Raw genomic sequence first — 25,008 nt, 5'->3', positions numbered from 1 at the left:
TCTTCTTTCTCTTAGCAACATACATGAACAGTTCTTCTATGTCTTTTTTTTTTTTTTTTTTTTTTAACTTGAGATCTTAGGAGTCCCTGAAGTCTTTGTTTGGAAGTTCCACAGTGTATTTATCCATTCATCTATTTACAGGGATCTTGGTTGCTTCCAAGATTTGACATTTAGGAATAGAGCTCCTCTAAACTCTATAAATAGTACAGGTTTTGTGTGGACTTCAGTTTTCAACTCATTTGTGTAAATGTCAACAAGAGAGACTATATTTTGACTATATAGACCATAAGACTATATTTTATATCTTAAGAAACTAGCCAAACTGTCTTACAGTTAATCTGCTTTTTGTTATCACCACCTGCTGAAACTTCAAAATAGTTTCAGAGACTAAAACAGCTCACTGGGGAAAAAAAATTTGATCTAAGACTAATTTCTGCAGTTCCTGTTTTCACGATATGTAAATGCTGCTGCAACTAGACAAATATCATTGTGGCAATGTCCTCAGCTTTAAAATGGGATTACTTCAATAAAGTCCAAGAAACAGTGATGTAGATAGAATTAATCCACAAAGAGGCAGAGCCCTGTCCCCATCTTTGGTAGGCCAGGTAGACTCTCAGGCTGTGAAGTCCTCAGCTGACCTTTCCCTGCTCTGCCAGGAAGGGACAGTTTGGGAGATGGATCTGGGCAGAGGACTTTGCTCAATTCGCCCAAGCCTGAGCTCTGTCCCAGAATCACGACCACGGGATTAGAGCAAGCTCTCTGCCACTTTCAGTCCGTCGTTAGCTTAGATTAGTGTTCCTTGCCAGGGAAAGGTTAAGTGTGCATGATGTGTGTAGCAAGGAAGCCACTAACCGTAACCCCCGCCCCGCCCGTCTGCTCTCCACCCGTGAACCGCCCTGGTCTTCCTGTTTATGAAAAAGGAGCTTTGGTTTCCCCTTCTGTCTCAAAGCTGCAAAGAATAGAGAAACGGAACATGGGGAAACAGAACTGAAAGCAAAGAGTCAGGCAGCGAGGCTGAATCAGTGGTGGGTTGGAACCTGCAGATGCTTTCTTTTACTCGGGTTTGTGGTATCACAAGTTGCGTCCTGCAGGACTTGGCGGGTGGTTGAGGCCTGGATCTAGTGGAGACCTAGGGCTTGTGGTGAGGTAGATGTGAGAACCTGAGACCCCTGGAGGTCACAGTTCTGGGGAGGTCACAGGCCAGAGTTTTGCAGCATGAAGCATTTTCTACACTCCTCGGCTTTTTCTCCAGACTCCTAACTATTGCAAATGAGGAAACATTACCAGAAATAGAACCAAAAATGGAGAAGTGGCGACTTGCCAGGGCCTTTCCCACAGAGTGACCATATGATTTGGAAAGACCAGATTTCCCCTCAGATATCCTGAGGCCCTGACCTTCCCTCTTCCTCACAGTTTGCAGAACTCTGAGGTGAGGGAGAACTAGTAAGGGATTATGGAGGACAGCCACCACCACCACCATCCCGCCCCATTCTCCTTCCCTGGGATCTGGGTCTTAAGACTTCTGGAAAGACTGCCAGAGGGAAAGGGGTTTCCTAGTGTTCTGGTTCAAAGTCTCTCTCTCTTTTATAGCTCAGCTCCTTACCCCTCTTCAACTTCTTTGCCTTGCTTGGGGTGGAAATTTGTGAAAGTTATGACCTCAAGAAGCTTTGGGCCCTGATAGCCCTCTCCTCTGAAATGTCCTTAGAAGTTTCACATACTAAAAGCTGGGCTGGTGGTAGTGGAGAATGAAAACAGGTTAAAAGCTGAGTGGTAAAAGATCTGCAAAGAAAGTAAAAGAATATTGATTAGAATGAAGATGAACAAACAGAAAAGAACAAATCAAAGCAAATTTCCCTATGACTCACTAAACCAGTCTCTCACCTCTGTGACTAGGTCAGTGCAATACAATGTCTTTGCTTTAATTATCTGACGGTGTAGTGGCTGAAAAAATGACTCTTACTGGAGATTACTGTCTGACTATCACTATGAGAGCATAGGCCTTTGATTATAGGAACATAACAGTCTAAATAAGCTTTCTGCTTCTGTAACCCCGTTTATGTACTTCGCCTGTGAGTTGATAGGTAGTGAATAGAAGAAAGATAGCCCTTTGTGTTCAGACAGAATGAAGAATGGAGTTTTGGGCTTAAAAACCCTGTACCTCTACATTTCGGGGTTGCTTAATTTGAGGTCTGCGTACCTCTGGCAGACTCAACTGGCTGAATAAAGAGTGTGTTTCCTATAACTCACTGAGTTCCGGTGGTCCGTGTGTCTTTCAGGGGCTGGCGGCTACGACAATGGAAAATAATAATCCTTTCTTTTAACAGATTTCAGTTAGATACTCTCTGTCCTGTTTGGTTTACATAAAAGCAACATTTTTCACCAATGATTGCGCAAGCTTGTTGAGCAATCAGTTTTTAAAACATGACCATTTTGGAGAACAACAGGCCAAGCTGTTAAGTTATAACTAAAGTACTATGAAAGTTTGCACACTGGTATTGAACTCTTGTTTCATTACATGAAGAGATTTAAGATTATCTTTTCCATTCATACTTTCTAAGGCTTGGGAATAAGTGACTCGCCACTGAAAAGAAACTGGAGTTATAATACACAAGCGGATTTTTTTCAATTTCTCGACTGGCACATTTATGCGGCATAACTTTATGAACAAAGGAACCCAAGTTTGCAATTTGGCTGGCATTTAGGGAGGCGTGTTTGGTGACAGGAGGAGCCAGGGATCCAAATTTATATCATCCTGACCATTTAGGTGGGAATATTATATACACCTTGTTACCGCACAAGACAAAAAGACCATCATCGTTTACAGACAAGGTTAAAGTGGAACCTGTCATCAGCATGGGAAAGAAACAACCATACAAATGGGAAAATATATTTGTAAGCAATGCCTTCGATAAGGGCCTTATATCCAAAACATACAAAGAACTCATATAACTCAATAGCAATAAAAAAGAAAATGTTCCAATCAAAAAATGCGCAGAAGATCTGAACAGAAACTTCTCCCAAGAAGATATACAAATGGCCAACAAACATGTGAAAAGATGCTCATCATCACTAGCTATTAGGGATATGCAAATCAAAACCACAATGAGCTATCATCTCATACCTGTTAGAATAGCTGCTGTCAGCAAGACAAGTAATAACAAATGTTGGAGAGGATGCAGAGAAAAAGGAACCCTCACACACTGCTGGCAGGACTGCAAATTGGTACAGCCACTATGGGAAACAGTATAGAGGTTCCTCAAAAAACTAAGAATTGATCTACCATATGATCCAGCAATCCCTATTTACCCCAAAGATTTGAAAATCTATATCCGGAAAGAGATTTGCACATCGATGTTCATAGCAGCATTATTTATGGTGTCCAGGGCATGGAAGCAATGGAAAATGATTGGCTAAAGAAGCAGAGGTACATATATACAATGGAATATAACTCAGCCATAAGAAGAGATGAAATACTGCCATTTGTGACAATATGGATGGACCTTGAGATAATCATACTAAGTGAAATAAGCCAGACAGAAAAAGCTGAAAATCACATGATATCACTTATATGTGGGATATAAATCTAAAAGCAACAATTGAACAGGACAAACAAACAGAGACTCATGGACATGGACTACAGACTAATGGTTATCAGAGAGTAGGAAGTGGGGGAGGAAGGGAGAGGTAGATAGGGTAAAGGGGGTCAAATATATGGTAGCTGAAGGAAACTGGACTTTGGGTGGTGAACACACAATAGAATATACAGATGTCAAATAATAATGTACACCTGAAAATTATATAATTATATTAAGCAATGTTACCCTAATAAACTTCATTTAAAAAAAGAAAATAAATAAAATATAAAAGTAAAAGTTCCTAAAACAAAACAAAACAAAGCAAAAACAACTAAGAATTGATCTACCATATAGTCCAGCAATCCCTCTACTGGCTATTTACCCCAAAGATTTAAAAACTCATTTTAAAAAGATATTTGTACACCGATGTTTACAGCAGCATTATTCACAGTGGCTAAGACATGGACGCAACTGAAGTGTCCTATGATAGATGATTGGCTAAAGAAGTTGTGGCACATATATACAATGGAATATTACTCAGCCATAAGAAGAGATGAAATACTTCCATACGCAACAACATGGATGGACCTTGAAATAATCATGCTAAGCGAAATAAACCAGACAGAAAAAGTTGAAAACCACATGATATAACTTATATGTTGGCTATAAACCTAAAAGCAACAAATGAACAGGACAAACAAACAGAGACTCATAGACATGGACTATAGACTATTGGTTATCAAATGGTAGCAGGGAGTGGGGAGGAGTGAGGTAGATGGGGTAAAAAGGGTCAAATATTTGGTGACAGAAAGAAATCTAACTATGAGAGGTGAACATACAATACAGTATATATATGCTTTACTGTTAAATTGTACACCTGAAACTTCATGGATTTGGTTAACCAATGTTACCATTAAAAAAATTAAAAAAAAAAAAACAAATTTAAAAAAATTAATAAATAAAGTAATTGTTACTGGAAAAATAATAAGTGGAACCTGTAATATCTGAAATATCCCAGTATGTGAAATATTTCATGACCTTTGCCAGTAAGCATACATTTCCAGTTTCCACATGCCATTTCTCAGTCTGTGAGAGCAGAACAGATTGTGAAAGAGCCAGTATAGAAGTTCTATAACCTGGTTTTTGACAACTATAGAGCTTGTTCTGTCACCTTGCCAAGTAGGTCCAGATTTTGAGTGTACCAGATATAGTTTGTGGTATTGGGCAGTTTAATATGGAGATCAGCTTCAATACCCCCAAATGCATAAGAGTGGCTTGTAAGCCATCTGGAATGTTTAGTGATTTGGCAAGCATTTGTGTCAAAAGGGTAGTGCTAGAGTCATTTACAATTTCCTTGGAATGCCTGAAGATGCCACCTGTGTGTCTCCTTTACTACTCACAGAGAACTCTTCTGACATTCTCGTCACCAAATCTGTGGAATTTTTTTACCCCACAACAAACAGTTGTCTGTGACACCAGCTGGGTATCCTACAATTTAACTCAATTGTAACACTTTCTGCCTGGAGATAGTGTCAGATCCCACAGGTTATGGGCTCAATACTGCAAGACTACTCTCCATTTCAGATGCCAATCACAATTAGTAGGTCCCAAGATTACCCACGATTCTGTCTGATTTGGCTATAAATCAAAGGTTCCCATGATCTTTTCCCCAGTTTCAATTAATATGCTAGCACAGCTCACAGAACTTTGAGAAACACTTATGTTTACAAGTATATTAAAGAATGTGATAAAGGACATAGGTAAACAGCCAGAGGAAGAGATACACAAAGTAAGGTCTAGAAGGGTCCCAAGCACAAGAGCGTCTACAAAACGTGAAGTTGGGGTGCACCACCCTCCTGGTGTGGAAGCTCTCCAAACCCCATACTATTAGGATTTTATGGAGACTTTTTCATGTAGGCAGGATCAATTATTAACCCGATTTCCAGTTTGGGGCAGAAAATTCTGAGCTCCTAATCATGGCTTGATATTTTTGGCGACTTGCCCCTATCCAGGAGCTTGCCAGAGTCAACTCAGTAGAACACAAAATGCTCCTGGTGTTCTTATCACTTAGGAGTTCATAAGGGTTTTAGGAGCTCTGTGCCAGGGGCAATGTCAGAGCTAAATATGAAGACAATAGATGCTCTTAGTGTTCTCATCACTTCGAAATGACCAGGTCTTAGGAGCTATGAGTCAGAAACTGAAAGAAGAGACAAATATATGTATATTTGTTTAATCTTATAATTTGCTCAAGGAAACCAGGTCATTATTAAGTCCATGGTTAACTATTTCTCACTACTTAAGCAAGATATTTCTGACTATTTTTGAAATGCCCCCTAAATGAGAGTTTCTAGTCTTGGCTGGTCTGAAGAGGCCCTATTCCCATCTGGATGGGAATGCTGAATACTGTCTCTATTCATCTCATAAGATAAATATGCCTTGCTAGTTGGCTCAGTTCACTATAGTTACTTTATACTCTGTACTTATCTTTGCCAATGATTCTCTTCCTGCTACAGGCTGTTTATCTAAATTCTTTTAGGCAGTTAAGGGAATGACAAAGAAAAACTTCCTGAATTAAAAAAAAATAATAATCAGCTTATGCCAAAAAGACATTTTAGGCTGTTATATTTTGCTTCCTTGTAGAATTCATCATGCAAGAAGAGCTGCCTGTGTTAGAATGAGTTAAGCAAAGAATTCAAAATTCAGTTGCAATTTCACTTTCCTATTTCTGACTGTTGCCGTTTTGCACGCAAAACTGAGTTCCTCTCATCAGTTTGTGAACAGATTACAGAGTGCTCCTCTAAGTAGAACGATGACAGCTAAAGAGATTTCGCTTAAAATGTTACAGACAGACCTTTCCTTCAGAGATGGCACGGAGGAGAAAGGATCTGGTAATGTAAAATTTATGACATTTGAAAAGACAAACGTGGGGAGGGCAGTTTTTATTCCAGTGAAACATTATGAAACTGTATTAGCACTTCACAGTCAGTCTCAGTAGGAGATATGTTTTGAAGGAGGGTAAGTATGTCAATGATAAATCAGTTATTGTATTACTGTTTGTGTTACTTAAGCATTTCTGGGGCAGGAGAAATGAACAATGAATTAGATTATAAGAGGAGAAGAGAAAAAAATGTTCTTTGTGTTTATATTTTTAGTCCTCTTGTTTCCTCCAGGTCCCTGGTAACTTGTATCTCACCTGGTTAAATAATAGGTCATTTATATATCACAGTGATAGTAAACTTGGACTCCAATAATTTTGAAATATGTATACTAACCTAAATTGCCTGCAAAAACTGGGACTTTTGATGTATAGATCCTTTGTAATTTAAAACAGATACTAGGGCTTAAGGGTGAGGATAAGAGGCTGAACTTATCCACTAGCAAGTCCTTTAGCATTTTTAATTTATAGCAAATTTAATTAGAAATAGAAAAAATGTAATAAATTTGTGTTTGTACTTCAGTCCAGCAGAAAGGATACCTTTTATTAAACCTTTATCTTCTGCTTTTTGGAAAACGTAAATTTCATGATTTTTCTTCTTTGCTTCTCTCTTCTCCATGAATTTTGTTTTCTATTTTGGAGGATAAGATATTGGATTCTCTAAAAAACAGGGTTAATACTTAAGGGAAACTAAAGTTGTTAAAGAATGTTAATGTTTATAAGCTAAGCCAATTGCTTTTTTAGCTGAAACTATTTTACAGTTGGAATGTTAACTAATCAGGATGTTACACATTGCAAATAGGAAACTTATTTTTTGAAATCTAAGCTGTTTTTGTAAGTTAACTAAGTTTTTTGATTCATAAAACTAAGTGTTAAAATTAGAACAATAACCATTTAGGTGTGAAGTGATATCCCATTGTGATTTGGATTTTCATGTCCCTGATGATGAGTGATGTTGAACATCTTTTTAAAAGTATTTACTTTATTTTAAATTATAGTTGACATTAAATACAAAATTAATTTTAGGTGCACAAGATAGTGATTCGACATTTGTATAGCTTTTGAAATGATGACCACAATTAGTCTAGTAACCATCTGTATATAGTTATTATGACTTTATGCTATATATTACATTCCCTGACTTATTTTATAACTGAAAGTTTGTACTACTTAGTTCCTTTCCTTTTCTGTCCATCCCACTGACTCCTTCACCTCTGGCACCATTAGTTTGTTTTCTGTAGCTATGAGTTTGATTCTATTTTATTTTTTATTTTATTTTTTTGGTTTTTCTATGCTATCCCCTAAATCCCTGTGGCTGTTTTGTAACTACTAATTTGTTCTTCTTTACCCCTTTACCTTTTCACCCAAAATGATTCTGTTTCATTTTGTTTATTTTGCTTTTGAGATTCCACATATAAGTAAATTCACATGGCATTTGTCTTTGTCCAACTTATTTCACTTGACGTAATATCCTCTAAGTCCACCCATGTTGTCACAAAATGGCAATATTTCATTCTTGTTTAAGGCTGAGTAATATTCCATTGTATATGTGTACCACATCTTTATCTATTCTTTTTGCTTTCTTTGGATAAATGCCCTGAAGTAAAATTACTAGGTTATACAATAGTTCTATTTTTATTTTTTGCTATTGAATTGTATGAGTTCCTTCTATATTTTGATTATTAATACCTTATCAGATCAATGGTTTTCAAATATTTTCTTCCATTTAGTGTTGACTTTTTGTTTTGTCGTTTGTTTCTTTTGCTGAGAAGAAATATTTTACTTTTCAATGAAATTGTTTACGTATATATTTCTAAATTAATTTTAATTTTTAATTTGATATCACTGTGAGAGTTTTCTTTTTAATATAATTTGTTGTTGGTGTCTAGAAATGTAACTGATTTTTGTATGTTAATTTTACATCCTTCAACTTTATTAAATTTATTTGTTTTAATGATTTTTTGGTGAAATCTTCAGTGTCTTCTATATATAGGATGATATTATTTGCAAACAGAGTTTTACTTCTTTTCAGATTTGGATTCCATTTAATGGTGTCTTTATTTTATTTTATTTTATTTTATTTTATTTTATTTTATTTTATTTTATTTTATTTTATTTTATTTTATTTTATTTTATTTTATTTTTTGCTTAATTGCTTTGGATTGGACTTGCAGTACTATGTGGAATAGGAAAGTTGAGAGTGGGGAGTGGGAACCCTTGTTTTATTCCTGACCAGAAGGAAAACTTTCCTTCAGGACTTTTAACCAGGCTTCTTATTTATGAAAGTAAATCTGCATTGTTTAAATGTGAATGTTTCTTTTTCATCCTGATTTCTACTCTTTTTGTTTCTTTTTCTCTCAATACTTGTTCCAATAACTGGAAGATTCCCTAGGGGTAAAAAAAATTCTGTTTCTCTTTTCCCTGGCTCTGTTTGGGCAATAACCATCATTTATGAACCAGTACCTCTTGTGAAATGAGCTGGAAGTCGAGGTACAGATGCCCTTAGAGGTTGATTTTGTGATAAATTTAAGCTTTTCTTCCTAAGACTTTCATGAGACTGAGATTATGACATTTGTATTTTATAGATACAAATCTCCAAAGAAAACTAACTGCATTTCTTCCAAATTTTACTGTGGTTGCTATTTGCTCTGTTGCTGCAATACTACTTGTGATACTTGTTTCTGTTTTTGCAAGTAAGTTACTTGGTTTTTAAACTTTACAATGTTCTCCACTCATTAATATTGTCAATAGATATTTACTGAGTTCCATTTTGTACCAGGTACTATGTCAAGTGCTTGAGGTATATCAGTGAATAAAACACCTAAAAATTCCTGTTCCTAGGGAACTTATATTCTAGAAGGAAGACACAAATACTATGATAAGTAAAGGTAGGGGTGGAACGGGTTCTGGTATGCATAAAGTAGCCGAGTTAAGACTTTTTGAGAAGATGACTCTTCAGCAAAATTTCAAAGGATATGAAAGAGTGAGGAAAGCATTCCAGGAAGCAAGAGCAAGCAAAGTGACCTCTTGGTTTGTTTGGGTAAAAGCAGAGAGGCTGTCCTAGCTAGAGCAGAGTGAGAATAAGGAAGAAAAAAGGATAGGGGTCAGGGTGGTAATAGCCTTGTATGTCATTTAAAGACTTTGGCTTTTACTTTGAGTGCAGTGGAGAAAAAGCAGGCTGTAGGAGAGGAATGTCATGATCTGACTTCATTGTAGAATAAATATTTTGACTGCTATATTGAGAATAGTTAGTAGATAATGGTTGAATCAAGGAGTCATATTAGGACAACCTTGCAGTAATCTAGGCTCAGAGATGATGGCTTGGGCCTGATAATAGTAATGAAGGTGGGACAGAGTGCTTAGGTCTAGACATTTTGAAAGTTGAATTAACAGTATTTCATATCAGATTAGATATGAAGGTTTAGAAAGAAAAGTCAAAGATAACTCTAAGAATTTTCTATTAAGCTACAGTGAAATGTAGTTGCCATCCACTGAAAGAAAGGTTGTGGATGTAAAGAGTTCCATCTATGGAGCTATTTCCTGACATGTCACAATCAGAATCAGCATTTTATTAAATAAATACTTAATATTTACTTAATATTTACTTAATATCTGAGTTTTTATCTTCTACTTACTCAGGTTGAGAATGCACAAAAGTATAAAATACTTTTAAAAAATTCCTTTGTATATGGGGGCAATAGGTCTTCAGCATTGCTTGGCATGGTTGGTCTGTCCAGGAAGAAATGTCATTGATATTAGTAAATATTATGAATATTCTGATTATATTAAGGGTCTTTGAAAGATTTTTGTTTCTACAACTCTTAAACATGAGGTAAACATTTTTGAAAACTAAATATCCCATGGTAAATGTTTATGTTAACCACCTAACATTTTTCATCAGAGATTTAAATAGTCACAAATGATGTACTTTCCAATACATTGCAAATGTTGGCACTTAAAAATTATTCTATTATATTGTTCTTTAAACTGTGTATTGGTATTTGAAATTTGATGTGATTTGATACCCACTATTATCCATTTTAAAAAATACATGAATAAAATTTCCTTAATTTTTGAAAAATGTGCTTTGTCTTTTTCAAATGCTTCTTTACATATTTTATTTTTACTCTAGAATTTTATCACAGCATAATATGTGGTATTTTTGTGTCCTTAAAAGCCATGTATCTTTTGTTACTTAATAAGTTTTTTTGCCATAGAATTATCTACACATTAAAATTTAATTTTTAAAAAATCATATAATTGTTAACCTCTCAAAATTTTTTCTTCTAGTTTGTTAGAATTACAATTTTTAGTAATATTTAATATTTTAAAACAATATATATTATAAAGTTTGATAATTATCAAAAAATTTGTTTATTAAATTATATAATGTAAATTAGTCAATATGCTGCTCTCAGTAATTTACTACAATGCAGTATTTGTCATGAATAGGTAAAACCACAAACTATTAGAAAGGATGACAAAAAGCACGCTAATTCTTCAGTAAATGCCTTTGTATAATGTTTTTAATTCTAGCATTTGCCTTTTAATGTAATTAAATTAGAATCACTTATAAAAACTCAGGGATAACTCCATTAATAAAGCTAGACATTTTGATGCAACTTTTCTTATGAATATAAGGAGATGGTCTAATCTATAAATTTTCCCCCACCTCAAAAAGAAAGTAATTTGTCCAGAAGTTAGTATCAAGTTTTATTTTTTGTTCATACCAGGAAGAACAACTCAATATTTTATCAGAAAAAAAGAAGACAATCATACTTGGATTAAATATTTCATGACATTGTCTGTTAAAATTATCTTTAACTATTTGAAACTGTTCATTTATGTAAAATTATGAAATAGTGTTAACCTTGATAGCTATTTGCTTTCACTCCCTTACCCAACGAATGACTCACTCTAAATGTGAGAATTGAGAATAGCTACAAAGAAATTACTTACTTATAAATAAAAAAGAAAAGAAAAGTCATCTTTGGTGTTCAATATTTCTTATCAAGTCTTTTTTTTTTGCTTTGCTTTTACTAGACTTTCCAAGGAGCAATGCATTCTTTCTTAGATTAACATAGGAAAAGGTGAGATCATGAAACAAAAATGTCTATTTTTCTCATAACCTGCATTTTGATATATTCCTGGTTTCAGAACATTTAACAAGGGCCAGAATATTTTTATACATATTTAATAAAAACTCATATAAAATAGAAAAGTACAGGCAGCACTATATTGTATTTTTGGTACTAAAATCAATATTCGAATTGTGATATGTTTCGTCCATTAGAAGGTTATGTACCCCCTAAGAAAGGTGCTATAGTAAAATCTAGGATAATTAAGGAATTTGTCTTCCATTTGTCAAGAGAAAACACAGCTAATATTAAGGAAGATGTGGGAAAGGAGAATCTATATGATACTAGGAAAGAGTGCTACAATGCTAAGGAAGTTAAGTGCTATACAAATTGATTTTCTTTAAACCATCAGTGTTCATGTTCTCCTTGGAAATCAGGAGCACAGATATCCTGCTTAAAAACTAGTGGGCTAATGACTTATGCTTAAGATAAGACTCTTACTGATGATTTAGGAAAACCACAATCGGATGTACATACCTCGAAATTGACCTCAGAACTGTAAGTGGAAAAATAGGTTGAGAAAATTTACTTATTATAATTCATTGTGATTGTCCAACTTTTAGAGAAAAGCAGAATGCCAGTCTTAGAATACCCTGTCTGTGCCGTCTGCCCAGAACAATGGATCGGGTTTGGAAATAAGTGTTTTTATTTTTCCGATGAAACAAGGAATTGGACATACAGCCAAGTTTTCTGTACCTCATTAAATTCTCAACTTGCTCAGTTTGAAACCCTGGAGGAACTGGTAAGAAATATTTTGGATCATGATCTTTGTTAAATACTTAGCTCCCTGATAAGAGTAAACTAATGGTTGAAGCTGAAAGGTGAGGAAGAATTCCATCCCAGGCAGACCTTGGGGACATGGGATGCATGTTGGTGCCTAACATTTGTTGGGGGTGAATTCTCTGTTTGGAACCATCTGAGACATTTTAGATACAGTGTCTCATCTAATCCTCACAGTTAATTTGCAAGTTTAGATGTATTCTAATTGTAAAAAGAAATAAGCTAATTATATAATTTATCACCAAATTGAGAAATTTTGGACAGTGAAAATAATAATATTAATAGTATACTGAAACAACAGACACATACTGGGACTTTCCCAGTCCAAATGGGATGTACGGTCACTTTAAGTAAAGTAATTTAGGATCAGAGACATTGAATAACAAACTGAGAAGTGGGGAATAGTCTAACTCCAAAATCTAAGCTTCTCAGTTACATAGTGCTGCCATCCAAAAAGAGAAGGCTATAGAGAACAGAGATTTAAAAGTAATATGAGAGAAAGAGTCACATGTTTTACTTTCTGTGCTTTATAACAGAAATTCCTGAAAAGATACAAAGGTCTTTCTGACCATTGGATTGGCCTTAGCAGAGAATCATCAAATCACATTTGGAAATGGACAGACAACACTGAATATAATGCCACGTATGTTTTGAGACTTTTTTTTTTTCCTTCTATCATGTTTATGTGGGATTATGTATATGAGTTGTGTTTATAAGAAAATACATTTAACATCATGGAAAGCTTACTGCACTATGAGGTAAGAAATATAAATCCTTTATACGCACTTCCATTTATCAGCTATGCCTTTGGAAAAACGTATTATCATTTCAGGTGATCTCTTTTCCATGATGATGGCATTTGACGCAGCTCTTGCACTTTCATCCAATGATTTAAACTTTGCTAAAATCCCTATTTAGAATGTAGAGAGAACAGCTGTTGTATAGTAGGGGTTCTAAAACCCTAGAAAGTCACGAAGAAAAGATATCCACAAGATTCTTAAGTCCACTCTTCCAGGTGCTACATCCATTTGTAAAAGAAAGGTCTCCAGGGAACCGATGGAAATCTCTCCCAAATTTTAATCACCAGAAGTAATTTAGTAACAGTTCCTTGGAGTGTGAACGTTTCAAAGGGGGGTATTTTAACTAACAATTACAAAATGTAGGGGCCCAATCACTTTCATCAAAGTGAAGCCCTTTTAGTATTTACTAGTAAAAAAGTATTTTCATTTACATATATTTATGAAACAGTTGAGAACACTGAAAATAATCTTCACTGAAGGCCACTGATAACAGCAGTTTATTTGGCTGCAATAATAAGTGAGAGTTAACTATCTAACCAACAACATGACTGGAGTTAGTAATGATAAATATAAACTTGTGATATTCAAGCTGGGACCTTGAGAACATAAAAGGAACTAAATATAGAAATGGCATATATTACTAAACAGCCATATTAATGACAGGTTTTTACTTTTATTTTACTTACATTAAAAAAAATTTGGAGGTGCTTAAGATTACGAGCAGACCTCAGAGATGTAGTTTTAGTTCCAGGCCACTACAATAAAGCGAATATCACAATAAAGCAAATATTGCACTAAGGCAGGTCATATAAATTTTATGAATTCTCAGTCTGTACAAAAGTTATGTTTACACTATACTATAGCCTATTAAGTGTGCATAATAGAATAATGTCTAAAAGTGTGCTTAATAGCAGTATGCTTAAAACATACAATGTACATACTTAATTAAAATACTTTATTACTGAAAAAATATTAAACCTTATCTGAATCTTCAGCAAGTCATAGTCTTTTTGCTGGTGGAGGGTGGGGTTTCTCCTTGATATCGATGGCATCAGGTTGGTGGTTACTGGCTGTGGCAATGTCCTAAAATAAGACAACAATGAAGTTTGCCACATTGATCGATATTTTAACAATTTCTCTGTGGCATGTGATGCTGTTTGATAGCATTTTACCACAGTAGAACGTCTTTCAAAATTGGAGTCGATCCTCTCAAAACCGGTTGCTGTTTTATCAAATAGGTATATGTGCTATTCTAAATCTATTGTGATTTCAACAGTCTTCACAACATCTTCACCAGGAGTAGATTCCATCTCAAGAAACCACTTTCTTTGCTCATACATAAGAAGCAGCTCCTTATCCATTAAAGTTTCATTATGAGATTGTAGCAATCCAGGTACATCTTTAGGTTCCACTTCTAATTCTAGTTCTCTTGCTATTTCCACATCTCCGGTTACTTCCTCCACTGAAATCTTGAGCCTCTCAAAGTCATCCATGAGAGTTGCAAACAACTTCTTCCAAAATACAGTTAATGTTGATATTTTGATCTCTTTCCATGAATTACAAATGTTCTTAATGACATCTAGAATGGGGAATCTTTTCTAGGTTTTCAATTAACTTTTCCCAGATCCATCAGAGGAATCACTATCTGTGGCAGCTATAACCTTTAAAATTATATTTCTTAAGTAATAAGACATGAAAGTCAAAATTACTCCTTGATCCATGGGCTACAGAATGGATTTTGTGTTAGTGGGAATAAAAACAACATGAACCTCTGTACATTTCCATCAGAGCCCTCATGTGAACAGATGTATTGTCAATGAGAAGTAATATTTTGAAAGAAATCTTTTTTTATTGAGCAGTAGGTCTCAACAGATGGGCTATCATCCAGGCTTTGTTTTTCAAATTATAGAGCACAAACAGAGCAGATTTAGCATAAATCTTAAGGACCCAGGGTTTTTGGAATGGCTCCAATTTAAAGTTACCAGCTGCATTAGCCCATAACAAGAGAGTCAGCCTGTCCTTTGAAGCTTTGAAGCTATGCATTAACATCTTCTCTCTAGCTATGGAAGTTCTAGATGGCATCTTCTTCCAACATAAGGCCTTTTTATCTGCATTGAAAATCTGTTGCTTAGCGAAGCCATCTTCATCAATTATCTTAGCTAGATCTCCTGGATAACTTTCTGCACCTTTTACATCAGCACTTGCTACTTCACCTTGCACTTTTATATTGTGGAGATGGCTTCTTTCATTAAACCTCATGAACCAACCTCTTCTAGCTTCAAATTTTTCTTCCTTAACTTTCTTAACCTCTCTTAGTCTTCAAAGAATTGAAGAAAGTTAGGGTCTTTCTCTGGATTAGGCTTTGGCTTAAGGGCATAATGTGGCTTAGTACTATTCTTCTATTCAGACCACTAAAATTTTCTCCATATCAGCAATTAGGCTCTTTCACTTTTTTATCATTGGTTTATTCACTGGCATAGTATTTGAATTTATTTCAAGAACTTTTCTTTTGCATTCATAACTTTTGCTAACTGTTTGCAACTAGAAACCTAGCTTTTGGCTTATCTCAGCATACCTTCCTCACTAAGCTTAATCATTTCTATATTTTGATTTAAAATGAGAGATGTTCGACTCTTACTTCAGTTGAAAATGTAGAGGCCATTGTAGGATTAACTAATTCTCCTAATTTCAATATTGTTGTGACTCATGGAACAGGGAGACCTGATGAGAGGAAGAGAGAAAGGGGGAATGATTATTGGCAGGGTAGTCAAAACATGCACAACATTTATTAAGTTCACCATCTTATATGGGCTCAGAATTTTGGTACCCTCAAACAATTATAATAGTAACATCAAAGGTCACTGATCACAGATCACTATGACAAATGTAATGATAATGAAAAAAGTTTGAAATATTGTGAGAATTAACAAAATGTGACATAGAGACATGAAGCAAGCAAATGCTGTTGAAAAAATTGCACTGATAGACTTGCTTGATTCAAGGTCGCCACAAACTTTCAATTTGTAAAAAACGCAGTAACATGTGTGTGTGTGTATAGTGAAGGAATGAATATAGATATTGACTTATAAATTTTTAATATTTTTGTGTTTGGTTTTAGGTTTACCATCAGAGGAATTGGGGAGTGTGCTTATTTGAATGATAATGGTTTCAGTAGTGCTAGGCCGTACACAGATAGGAAATGGATTTGTAGCAAGTCAAATACTATCAGCAAGTGACAAATTCCTTAAGATCTTCAAAATATCTTCAAGGTATTTTTTCCCAAAACACATATATTATATATATTGTAAATATGTACATATTGTAAATAACATATTTATATATTTTTTTAATATTGTACATATATATATATATACATATGACTTAATGTGTAATTATACACTTGAAATTTACTGGCTTTTGTTAGCCAATATCACCATAATAAATAAAAACAACAAACAAAAAAACAAAATTCTCATTGTCTGTTTCAAATATGTGGGGCTATTTTAAAAGTACTAAAAGTAATATTTATTTTGTACTCTCTATTAAAACATTAGAAACACTAACAAAGTATTTTTTGCACTTTAATTCTTGGTGTTTGTGTTTTAAATTTCAGTGTGCTACAAAAGTATCATACCTATAAACAACATTGTTTATTTTACTTTTCATTGAATTTTAAATTCTGCATTTATTTTGGATTAAATCACAGTCAATTCCTGTCATCTTTAATCATTCAATACCCAATTTCAGAATCGTTTACATACTATTGAGTTTTAGAAATTTTTTTTTTAATTTACGTCATTAGCTACACTGTACTGATGAGTCCCAAAAAGGACGAAATAACAATTTGCAGTGCCTTTCTCTTATGTGCCTTAACCCCCCTTCTTTATTGATGTATTTGTCAATTTCTTCTTATAATTCTGTACAATTTTATTGTATATACTATGTCTAGTTCATGTTTGTATCCTTGAAGAGTAGCATGGTGTCTCAAATAGAGAATATGTTCAATACATGCTTTTCTGACTATGAGACTCTGGCCTATTTGCCAAGTTTACTGCTAACTTCCTCACTAAGAAAGCTAGATTTCTACATAAACCTAGAAAGTAAAAAAAAAAAAAAAAGATTCTATTGATAAGCTGTATGTAACTAACAAATGAAATTTGAGTTAAACTGTAATCTAACTCATCTAGCACTCTTTTACAAACTAGTTTCTAAGCAAAATATCCAAAGCATGGATTCTATTTCTTACCAGCTGTGACCTTGAAAAATTACATAGCCCTGCAAGCATAGTTTCTTCATGTGAAAATGAATATATTAACACCAGTTTCACTGTGATTTTTATTTGTATTTCCCTGTTGATTAGTTGTAAGATTCAAATGAGATCACAGATGAAAATCTCTTGCATTATATTTGAGTGACAGTAAATGTTTAATAAACTATTGTTCTTTCATTATTTTTCTATGGAAGTAAAAGTAGAAATAACAGAAAAATTTCTGCTACTAATGTGGGAACTTTTGAGTGATGTTCAATTCATTGTCACTTTGGTGGAAATTGTTACTTGTGGAATTAATTATTCACAGCACATGTGGGAAATATTTCTTCACAAGAACAAGCCTATAAAGTAGATTGTTTTAACACAGAAAAAAATCTACATAATCTGAGACTTATTCATTCTTTCACTTTAAATCCATTCTGATTCATTCTTCACATTTCAACCAAAATGATCATTTCCTTTACCAGCTTTATTGAGGTATAATAGACAATTGGTTGCTCATATTTACATTGTTCAATTCAATGATTTTTTTCAAGTATAGTTGGCATACAATAATATATTAGTTTCAGTTGTACAGCATAGTAATTAGAGATCTATATAACTCATGAGTGATCAACCCACTAAATCAGGTACTCTTCTACACTACAGGAAATACTAAAAGGGGTCAGCTCACCTAAAAAAAAAATGACAAAAATATACATAATTAGGAGTAAAGTGACTATCAGGCAAAAAGAAGCAGAGGAGTGCAACTCTTACTAAGAACAGGGCATTATAGCTTAAATAGTAAGTGAATTGTTATAACAAGATAGTAATGAACATTCAGCATACATAGGGACAAATTCAGGCAACAATGACTAAAAAGGGGAGGATTCAAGAATCCAAATTCACAAAGAGGGATGGAGATAAGGCACATGCAGAAGAAAATGCACGACTGTATATATATATATATATATATATATATATACATATATATATACACATCATTTTCATATTCATAATGGTAACCATATGCTAAAGATTCGGAGCTGAAGTATATAACATAAAACAAGAGGAACCAGAGGCAAAAGCCACAAAAGCCAACTAAAATGAAGACAACAGAAACAGAATGACAAGGAAGCAATGGAAACATTGAGCTACCAGAAGCAAAAGATAAAATGGCTATAAGAAGACCTCATACTTCAATAATCACCCTAAATGGTAACAGACTGAACTCACCAATAAAAAGGTACAGAGTTGAAGAATGAATCAAAAAACAAAACCCAATCATATGCTGCCTCCAGGAGACACATCTCAGCTCCAAAGACAAAGTGAAAGGGTGGAAAATGATATTTCAAGCAAATGGCATCCAGAGAAAAGTGGGAATAGTGGTACTAATATCAGATGAAGTAGACCTCAAAATAATAAAGGTAAAGAAAGATACTGAGGGACACTTTATAATGATAAAGGGAATCATGCAACGAGAAGACATAATACTTATTAATATCTATGCTCCAAATCAGGGAGCTCCAAAATATGCAAAACAATTACTAACAGAATGAAAGGAAGAAAAACAGACCAAAACACTATTGTAGTAGGTGACCTAAATACTCCACTCTCAGAAATGGACAGATTATCCAAACAGAAAATCAATAAGGAAATAACATCCTTAAATGACACATTAGATCAACTGCACATAATTGACATATACAGAGCCTTCTATCCCAAAACAGCTGCTTATACATTCTTCTCTAATGCTCAAGAAGCATTCTCAAGGATTGACCAGATACTGGGACACAGAGATAACCTCAACAAGTGTAAGAGGGTTGAAATTGTACCAACCATGTACTCTGGTCATAATGCTTTGAAACTAGAGATCAACTTCAAAAAGCAAGAAAGAAGAACCACAAAGACATGGAAATTAAACAACGTGCTACTGAAGAATAACTGGGTCAGAGAGGAAATAAAAAGAGAGATCAAGGGATACATAAAAATTAATGATAATGATAGTACAACATATCAAAACTTTCGGGACACGGCAAAAGAGGTCATAAGAGGAAAGTTCATATCATTACAGGCTTATCTCCAAAAACAAGAACGAGCCCAAATAAACAACCTAATGCTTCATTTTAAAAAACTAGAAAAGGAAGAACAAATGAAGCCTAAAGTCAGCAGAAGGAAAGAAATCATCAAAATTAGAGCAGGATTGGTGCCTTATAGCGTGGTGATTAGCACGTCTGTGTTATGCGCAGAAGGTCCTGGGTTCGTGCCCCAAGTGGAGCCACTGACTGTGCACTGGGCCCTCTAGGTGTTCCAGGCTCTGGATGCTCAAGGGCCCCCGAGTGTGTTGGGGGTGCCAGGCCCTGGGGACACCAGGCCCCGGGGTGCACTGCAAGCTCATGAGAGGAGACACCTTCAGAAATCCAGTTCTTAAAGGGAGATGGCAACATCTGTAGGTCAGGGGTGGAAGTGATGATGGGGGAATTAAAGAGGAGAAAAAAAAATTAGAGCAGAATTAAATGGAATTGAAAACAAAACAAGAAAAAAAAATTGCGACAGAGCTGGTTTTTTGAGAAGGTTAATAGAATTGGCAAACCCCTGTCTCTACTCAATAAAGAAAAAAGAGAAAAGACGCAAATAAACAAATCAGGGATGAAAGAGAAGTTATGACAGACACTAGCTGAAATACAAAGGATCATATAAGAATACTATGAAAAAGTATATAACACCAAATTTAATAACCTACAAGAGCTGAATAAGTACTTAGGAAGACACAAACTTCCTAGACTGAATCAAGAAGAACTGGAATATTACTCAGCCATAAGAAATGAAATACTGCCATTTGCAATGACATAGATTGATCCTGAGATTATCATTTTAAGGGAAATAAGCCAGACAGAAAAAGGTGAAAACCTCATGATATCATTTATATGTGGGATATAAACCTAAAACCAACAAATAAACTGGACAAAGAGAGATTCATGGGCATGGACAATAGACTAGTGGTTACCAGAGGATAGAGGAGACGGGGGAGGGAGGAGGTAGATGAGGTAAAAGGTATCAAATAAGTGGTGACAGAAAGAAATCTAACTATGGGTGGTGAACACACAATGCAATATATATGCTTTACTGTCGAATTGTACATTTGAAACTTACTGGATTTTGTTAACCAATGTCACCACAATAAAAATAAGTAAGCAAGTAAATGAATGAATGAATGATGCTAGAGCATTTGGACATCCGTTGGCAAAAAAAAATGAACTTCAGTCAAATCTTTACATCATGAAAGCAGGCATTTGCCAGTCTCAGGCCAGTAAATTATGTTTGGTGAAAATGGCTTTACGTCAGCCCTGAAGAAAAAGGTTGTAGGTAAACTCCTGATCAAAACTTCACCAGAAACATTTTAGATACTATGTTTAATAATGTTTCCTTAAACAGGTATGCATTATTAGTAACTAAATAATGTGCTTATTAACCACTGAAGTTTATTGGACACCTTTACCTGATCACAGATTTCATTCCTCAGAATAAGCCGGTCACCATATAGTTCTTGCGGGTGAGAGAAGTTAATTAACATACTGTAATAATTTGTGTAGTAATAAGTTACTACAATTTAGAGGTTTGAGAGCAACATAAATTATTATCTTACAGTTCTGGAGGTTAGAGGTTCAAAATGGATTTTCCTGAGTAAAAATTAAAGTGTTGGTAGAGCTGTGTTCCTTTTGAAGTCTCTAGCGGAGAATCTATTTCCTTGTCTTTTAGAGCTTTTAGAGGTCATCTTTATGCCTTAGCTTGTGACCTCTTGCTTCATCTTCAAAGCCAGCAGGATAACATCTTCAAACTTCTCTTCAAATATGACACAGCTATCTTCTTCTAATAAGAACTCATGTGATTAATTTGGCTTCAACTAGATAATCCTGGATAATCTCATCTCAAGATTCTTAATTTAACCACATCATCAAAGACTTTTTTTTTTTTTATGTAAGGTAATAAATATATCCATAGCTTTTGGGGATTATGGCATGGCATTTTTTTTTGGGGGGGGGCATTGTTTTGCCTACCACATATGTGTAAAGCCAAACAATTACCAGGCTACACATATCATACTTAGCTGGGGCTTATTTTGCTCCAAAGGCTGTGTTCTTTCACATTATAGTATACTTCTTTTATATTATTATCACATTAAGTACATCTACCATCCATTTTGTCATATAAGGCCTAAGAGAGGTGGAGCAGAGGTCAACTAGAAGTAAATGATTTTCATGAATTTTTTCTGTTTCCTATAACTTTTACCAGTGAGCTGGTCCAGTAAAACAAGATCTGATAACATTACTTTTATATTACTCATTTGAGTTAGTCATTTCTGTTGAATAGTAATGATTATCATAAAGGGGCTTTTTCCTTTCCTTTCTCATCCACTTAGTTAGTTACATATCTATCTGTTAAATATAGGCTTGATCGCAGAAAATTTTTTTGACCAAAAAAATCTTTTAATAAATGATGTGAAATAGCACCCTCTCTGTGTACTCCCTCCCCTCACACTGCAACTTTGTAGTGACCATATAAAAACATGTCACTGTATCTTATCCATGGTATCAACTATTAAACATAAGAAAATAAACAGGATGATATGGTTTAGAAGTTATGAAATTTGCATAGTTTAATATAGAACCCTTGTGTTAATTAGAAAGTTATATTTCATAATTTGTGCTCAAGTCTTCTTAAATTTTAGATGGTTTTCCAACTATACTACATATTATCCTCTCTTTGGGCATAAATGAATACAGTTCTCTTTAAATGGAACACTTCTTCCTCCATTCTCACGTGCCTCAAATTTTCATTTAGCTAACTTCTACTCAGTTCTTCAGTTTGTAAATTTAGTTAACACTTTTTTGGGAAAACTTTCCTTGAGATAGGTGTCCTCATTAAGTTCTCTTAGTAACTTATTTTACTGCCTTTCACAATTTGTTGCGATGAATCATATACACTTACTTTTTAGTTTTCTATTAAGTTCCTCAAAGGAAGGGACTATATCCTGTTCAGACAACACCCTGCATGGTGTTTAAAAAGTATTAGGTTTCAAAATACCATTGAAATGAGTATCCACATTGTTAAAATTCCATGCCTTTACTGGTCAGTTTCTTTTTCTCATAATGAGGAACTGTTACAGAAAACAGAAATGAAAGAATTCTGTTAGACTAATGACTATCCCACAAGTAGCATATGAGCTAACACTTAACTTTTTACTTTTTACTCAGTCTTGATGTTAAAAGTTTCCAAACCAAATCATTTAATTGTGGAATCTGTCACTAACCATGAACTTTGACAAATTACTTAGTCCTTCACTCAAGGAGCTCATCTTGAAATAAAAGTAATAATATCAGCCTCATTATCTAGTTGTACCAATTAAATGAGAAAACATTCAACTCTTTTATCAATGTTTCTGGATCATAGGAAGTAACAATAGGCTGTAGTTTAATTTTGTTTGCCATGATAATAAAAGTAATGTTATAAGGTCTGCCATCTGTGTGGGAATTTCCAGATGACAGAAAATTTATCAAAGTTTTTTCCTGTTCTCTTTGACTACAAAATCATGGAACAATGTAAAAAAGGATAAACCTGAACGTTTATATTCACTTTTGTTGATGATAATACAAGTTGAGAGGGACGAAGCTCATAGTGAACACAACCAGGAGAGCTATATTAAAAAAAAAAAAAAAATCTCTTCTAAGAGATTGGAAAACTTTCAAGTCACATGGAGGGATGGCACAGATTCTGAAAGGGGAAGTTGGCAAACATTTTGGGAGCCTTTCTTCTCCTAAGGACATCTTGGCAATGGGTCACATTCTGAAAATCTGAGCAGAGGGCCATGGATGACAGGTGCTCTTTTGTGAGAGATAAAAAGCTCTGCCAATGTAATTGAAAAGCCAAAATCCCATAGAGAAGGTAAGGTCAAAGAAATGAGATCAATGTTTTTTCTCTTGAGTCATCTGCCAAACTATTAAACTTCATAGGGAAAGAGACTAAAAAGAAAAATGTGAAAAGAAGAGTGGCATTTTGGTACTCATATAGTGTTGAGACAAAAATTCTGATTCAGGCTTCATAAGGAGAAAGGGCTTTAGTAATAATCCAGGCTCTCAGATGAAATTGCTAGAGAGCTTTACCCTAGGTGCTAGGACAAACAGGAAATGGTAGAATGGTAGAAAAAAGGTTGATACAATCTTTCAGAGACCGCAATTTAGACCTAAATGAAATCTGTTATATAAAGGCAATATCTATGCAGTCTACATGCCTACCAGAAGATAATGTAAACACTTATAGGAGGAAGGTTTCAAAAACAATATACATATACATATATAGCATTACACTGACAATATTCAAGTAAAATTGTCACTATTTGGGGATGACATAATTATATATTTCTATAAAACCCTAAGGAAATAATGGAAAAAAAATACAGTAAATTTGTAGGATATAAAATCTACATACAAAAATCTGTTGCATTTATATATACTAAAAACAGAATATCAAAAAGAGATACTGAGGGTCCCAGGCCTGGCTGTTATCCAGGCTCACGGCTAGGAATAGGGCCCCGAATTTAGAATGTTACTTAAGTGTAGTAGGGTGCCTGTGCCTAAAATATGTAAACATACTTCAGCTTATTGTATCACGCATGTGTGGCTGAATGCCACTATTATACTCTGCTGTGTGTAAAGCCATGTGGTCCCCTGGAGAGCAGAAGGGAGCACGAGAAGGGAAGCAGGAGAAGTCCATGCAGTACAATGTCTCCCTTTTGCCCCTCACAATAGACTGCACTTCCCCCAATAGAACTGTGCTCCTCACAATAAAATTGATGCCTACTGTTTCATTCTTATGTCGGCCTTTTGTGCATTCTTCCAACTGGGTGTCTCACCATTGAACCTTCCCTTCTTGATCAGTTTGGCGCTGACAGATATGAAGAAAGCAATCTCATTAATGATTACAACAAAATGAATAATATACCTAGGAATAAACCTAATAAAGGAAGTGAAGCACCTGTATATTGAAAACTACAAGATACTGTTTAAAGAAATTGAAGAAGACATAAAGAAATGGAAAGATAGTTTGTGTTCATGGACTGGAATAATTAACATCGTTAAAATGTCCATATTACCTACAGCAATCTATAGATTCAATGTAATCCCTATCAAAATCCCAATGGCATTTTTCACAGAAATAAAACAAAAAAAATTGTCTAATTTGCATGGAAGCGAAAAAGACCCTGAATAGTCAAAGCAATTTTGAAAAAAAAAAAAGAACAAAGCCAGAGCTATCATACTCTTCAAATGCAAACTCTAATAGCTATAGTAATCAAAATAGTATCATATTGGGAGAAAAACAGACATACAAATCAACAAAACAGATTTGAGAAGTCAGAAATAAACTCACACATATAGACAACTCATCTTCAAAAAAGAATCCAAGAATATACAATGGAGAAAAGAAAGTCTCTTCAATAATAATGGCGTTGGGAAAACCAGACGGTTGTATGCAA

General features: G+C 34.5%; 1 protein-coding gene across 1 annotated transcript; it reads left to right on the top strand.

The window, feature by feature from the left end:
• The first annotated feature begins 6,237 nt into the window (after positions 1–6,237).
• On the top strand, positions 6,238–17,678 carry LOC107502064 (C-type lectin domain family 2 member D11). Its single transcript, XM_016128861.2, has 5 exons — positions 6,238–6,463; positions 9,096–9,203; positions 12,212–12,390; positions 12,965–13,071; positions 16,347–17,678. Exons 1-5 carry the CDS (start codon positions 6,385–6,387, stop codon positions 16,462–16,464), a joined length of 591 nt encoding a protein of 196 aa, XP_015984347.1. The 5' UTR covers positions 6,238–6,384; the 3' UTR covers positions 16,465–17,678.
• Positions 17,679–25,008: the final 7,330 nt, after the last annotated feature.

Source organism: Rousettus aegyptiacus, unplaced genomic scaffold (genome assembly GCF_014176215.1).
Source record: "Rousettus aegyptiacus isolate mRouAeg1 unplaced genomic scaffold, mRouAeg1.p scaffold_m13_p_2, whole genome shotgun sequence".
NCBI classification, from domain to species: Eukaryota; Metazoa; Chordata; class Mammalia; order Chiroptera; family Pteropodidae; genus Rousettus; species Rousettus aegyptiacus.
The sequence above is the reverse complement of the archived record's forward strand: the minus strand, read 5'-3'. Positions and strand labels throughout refer to the sequence as shown.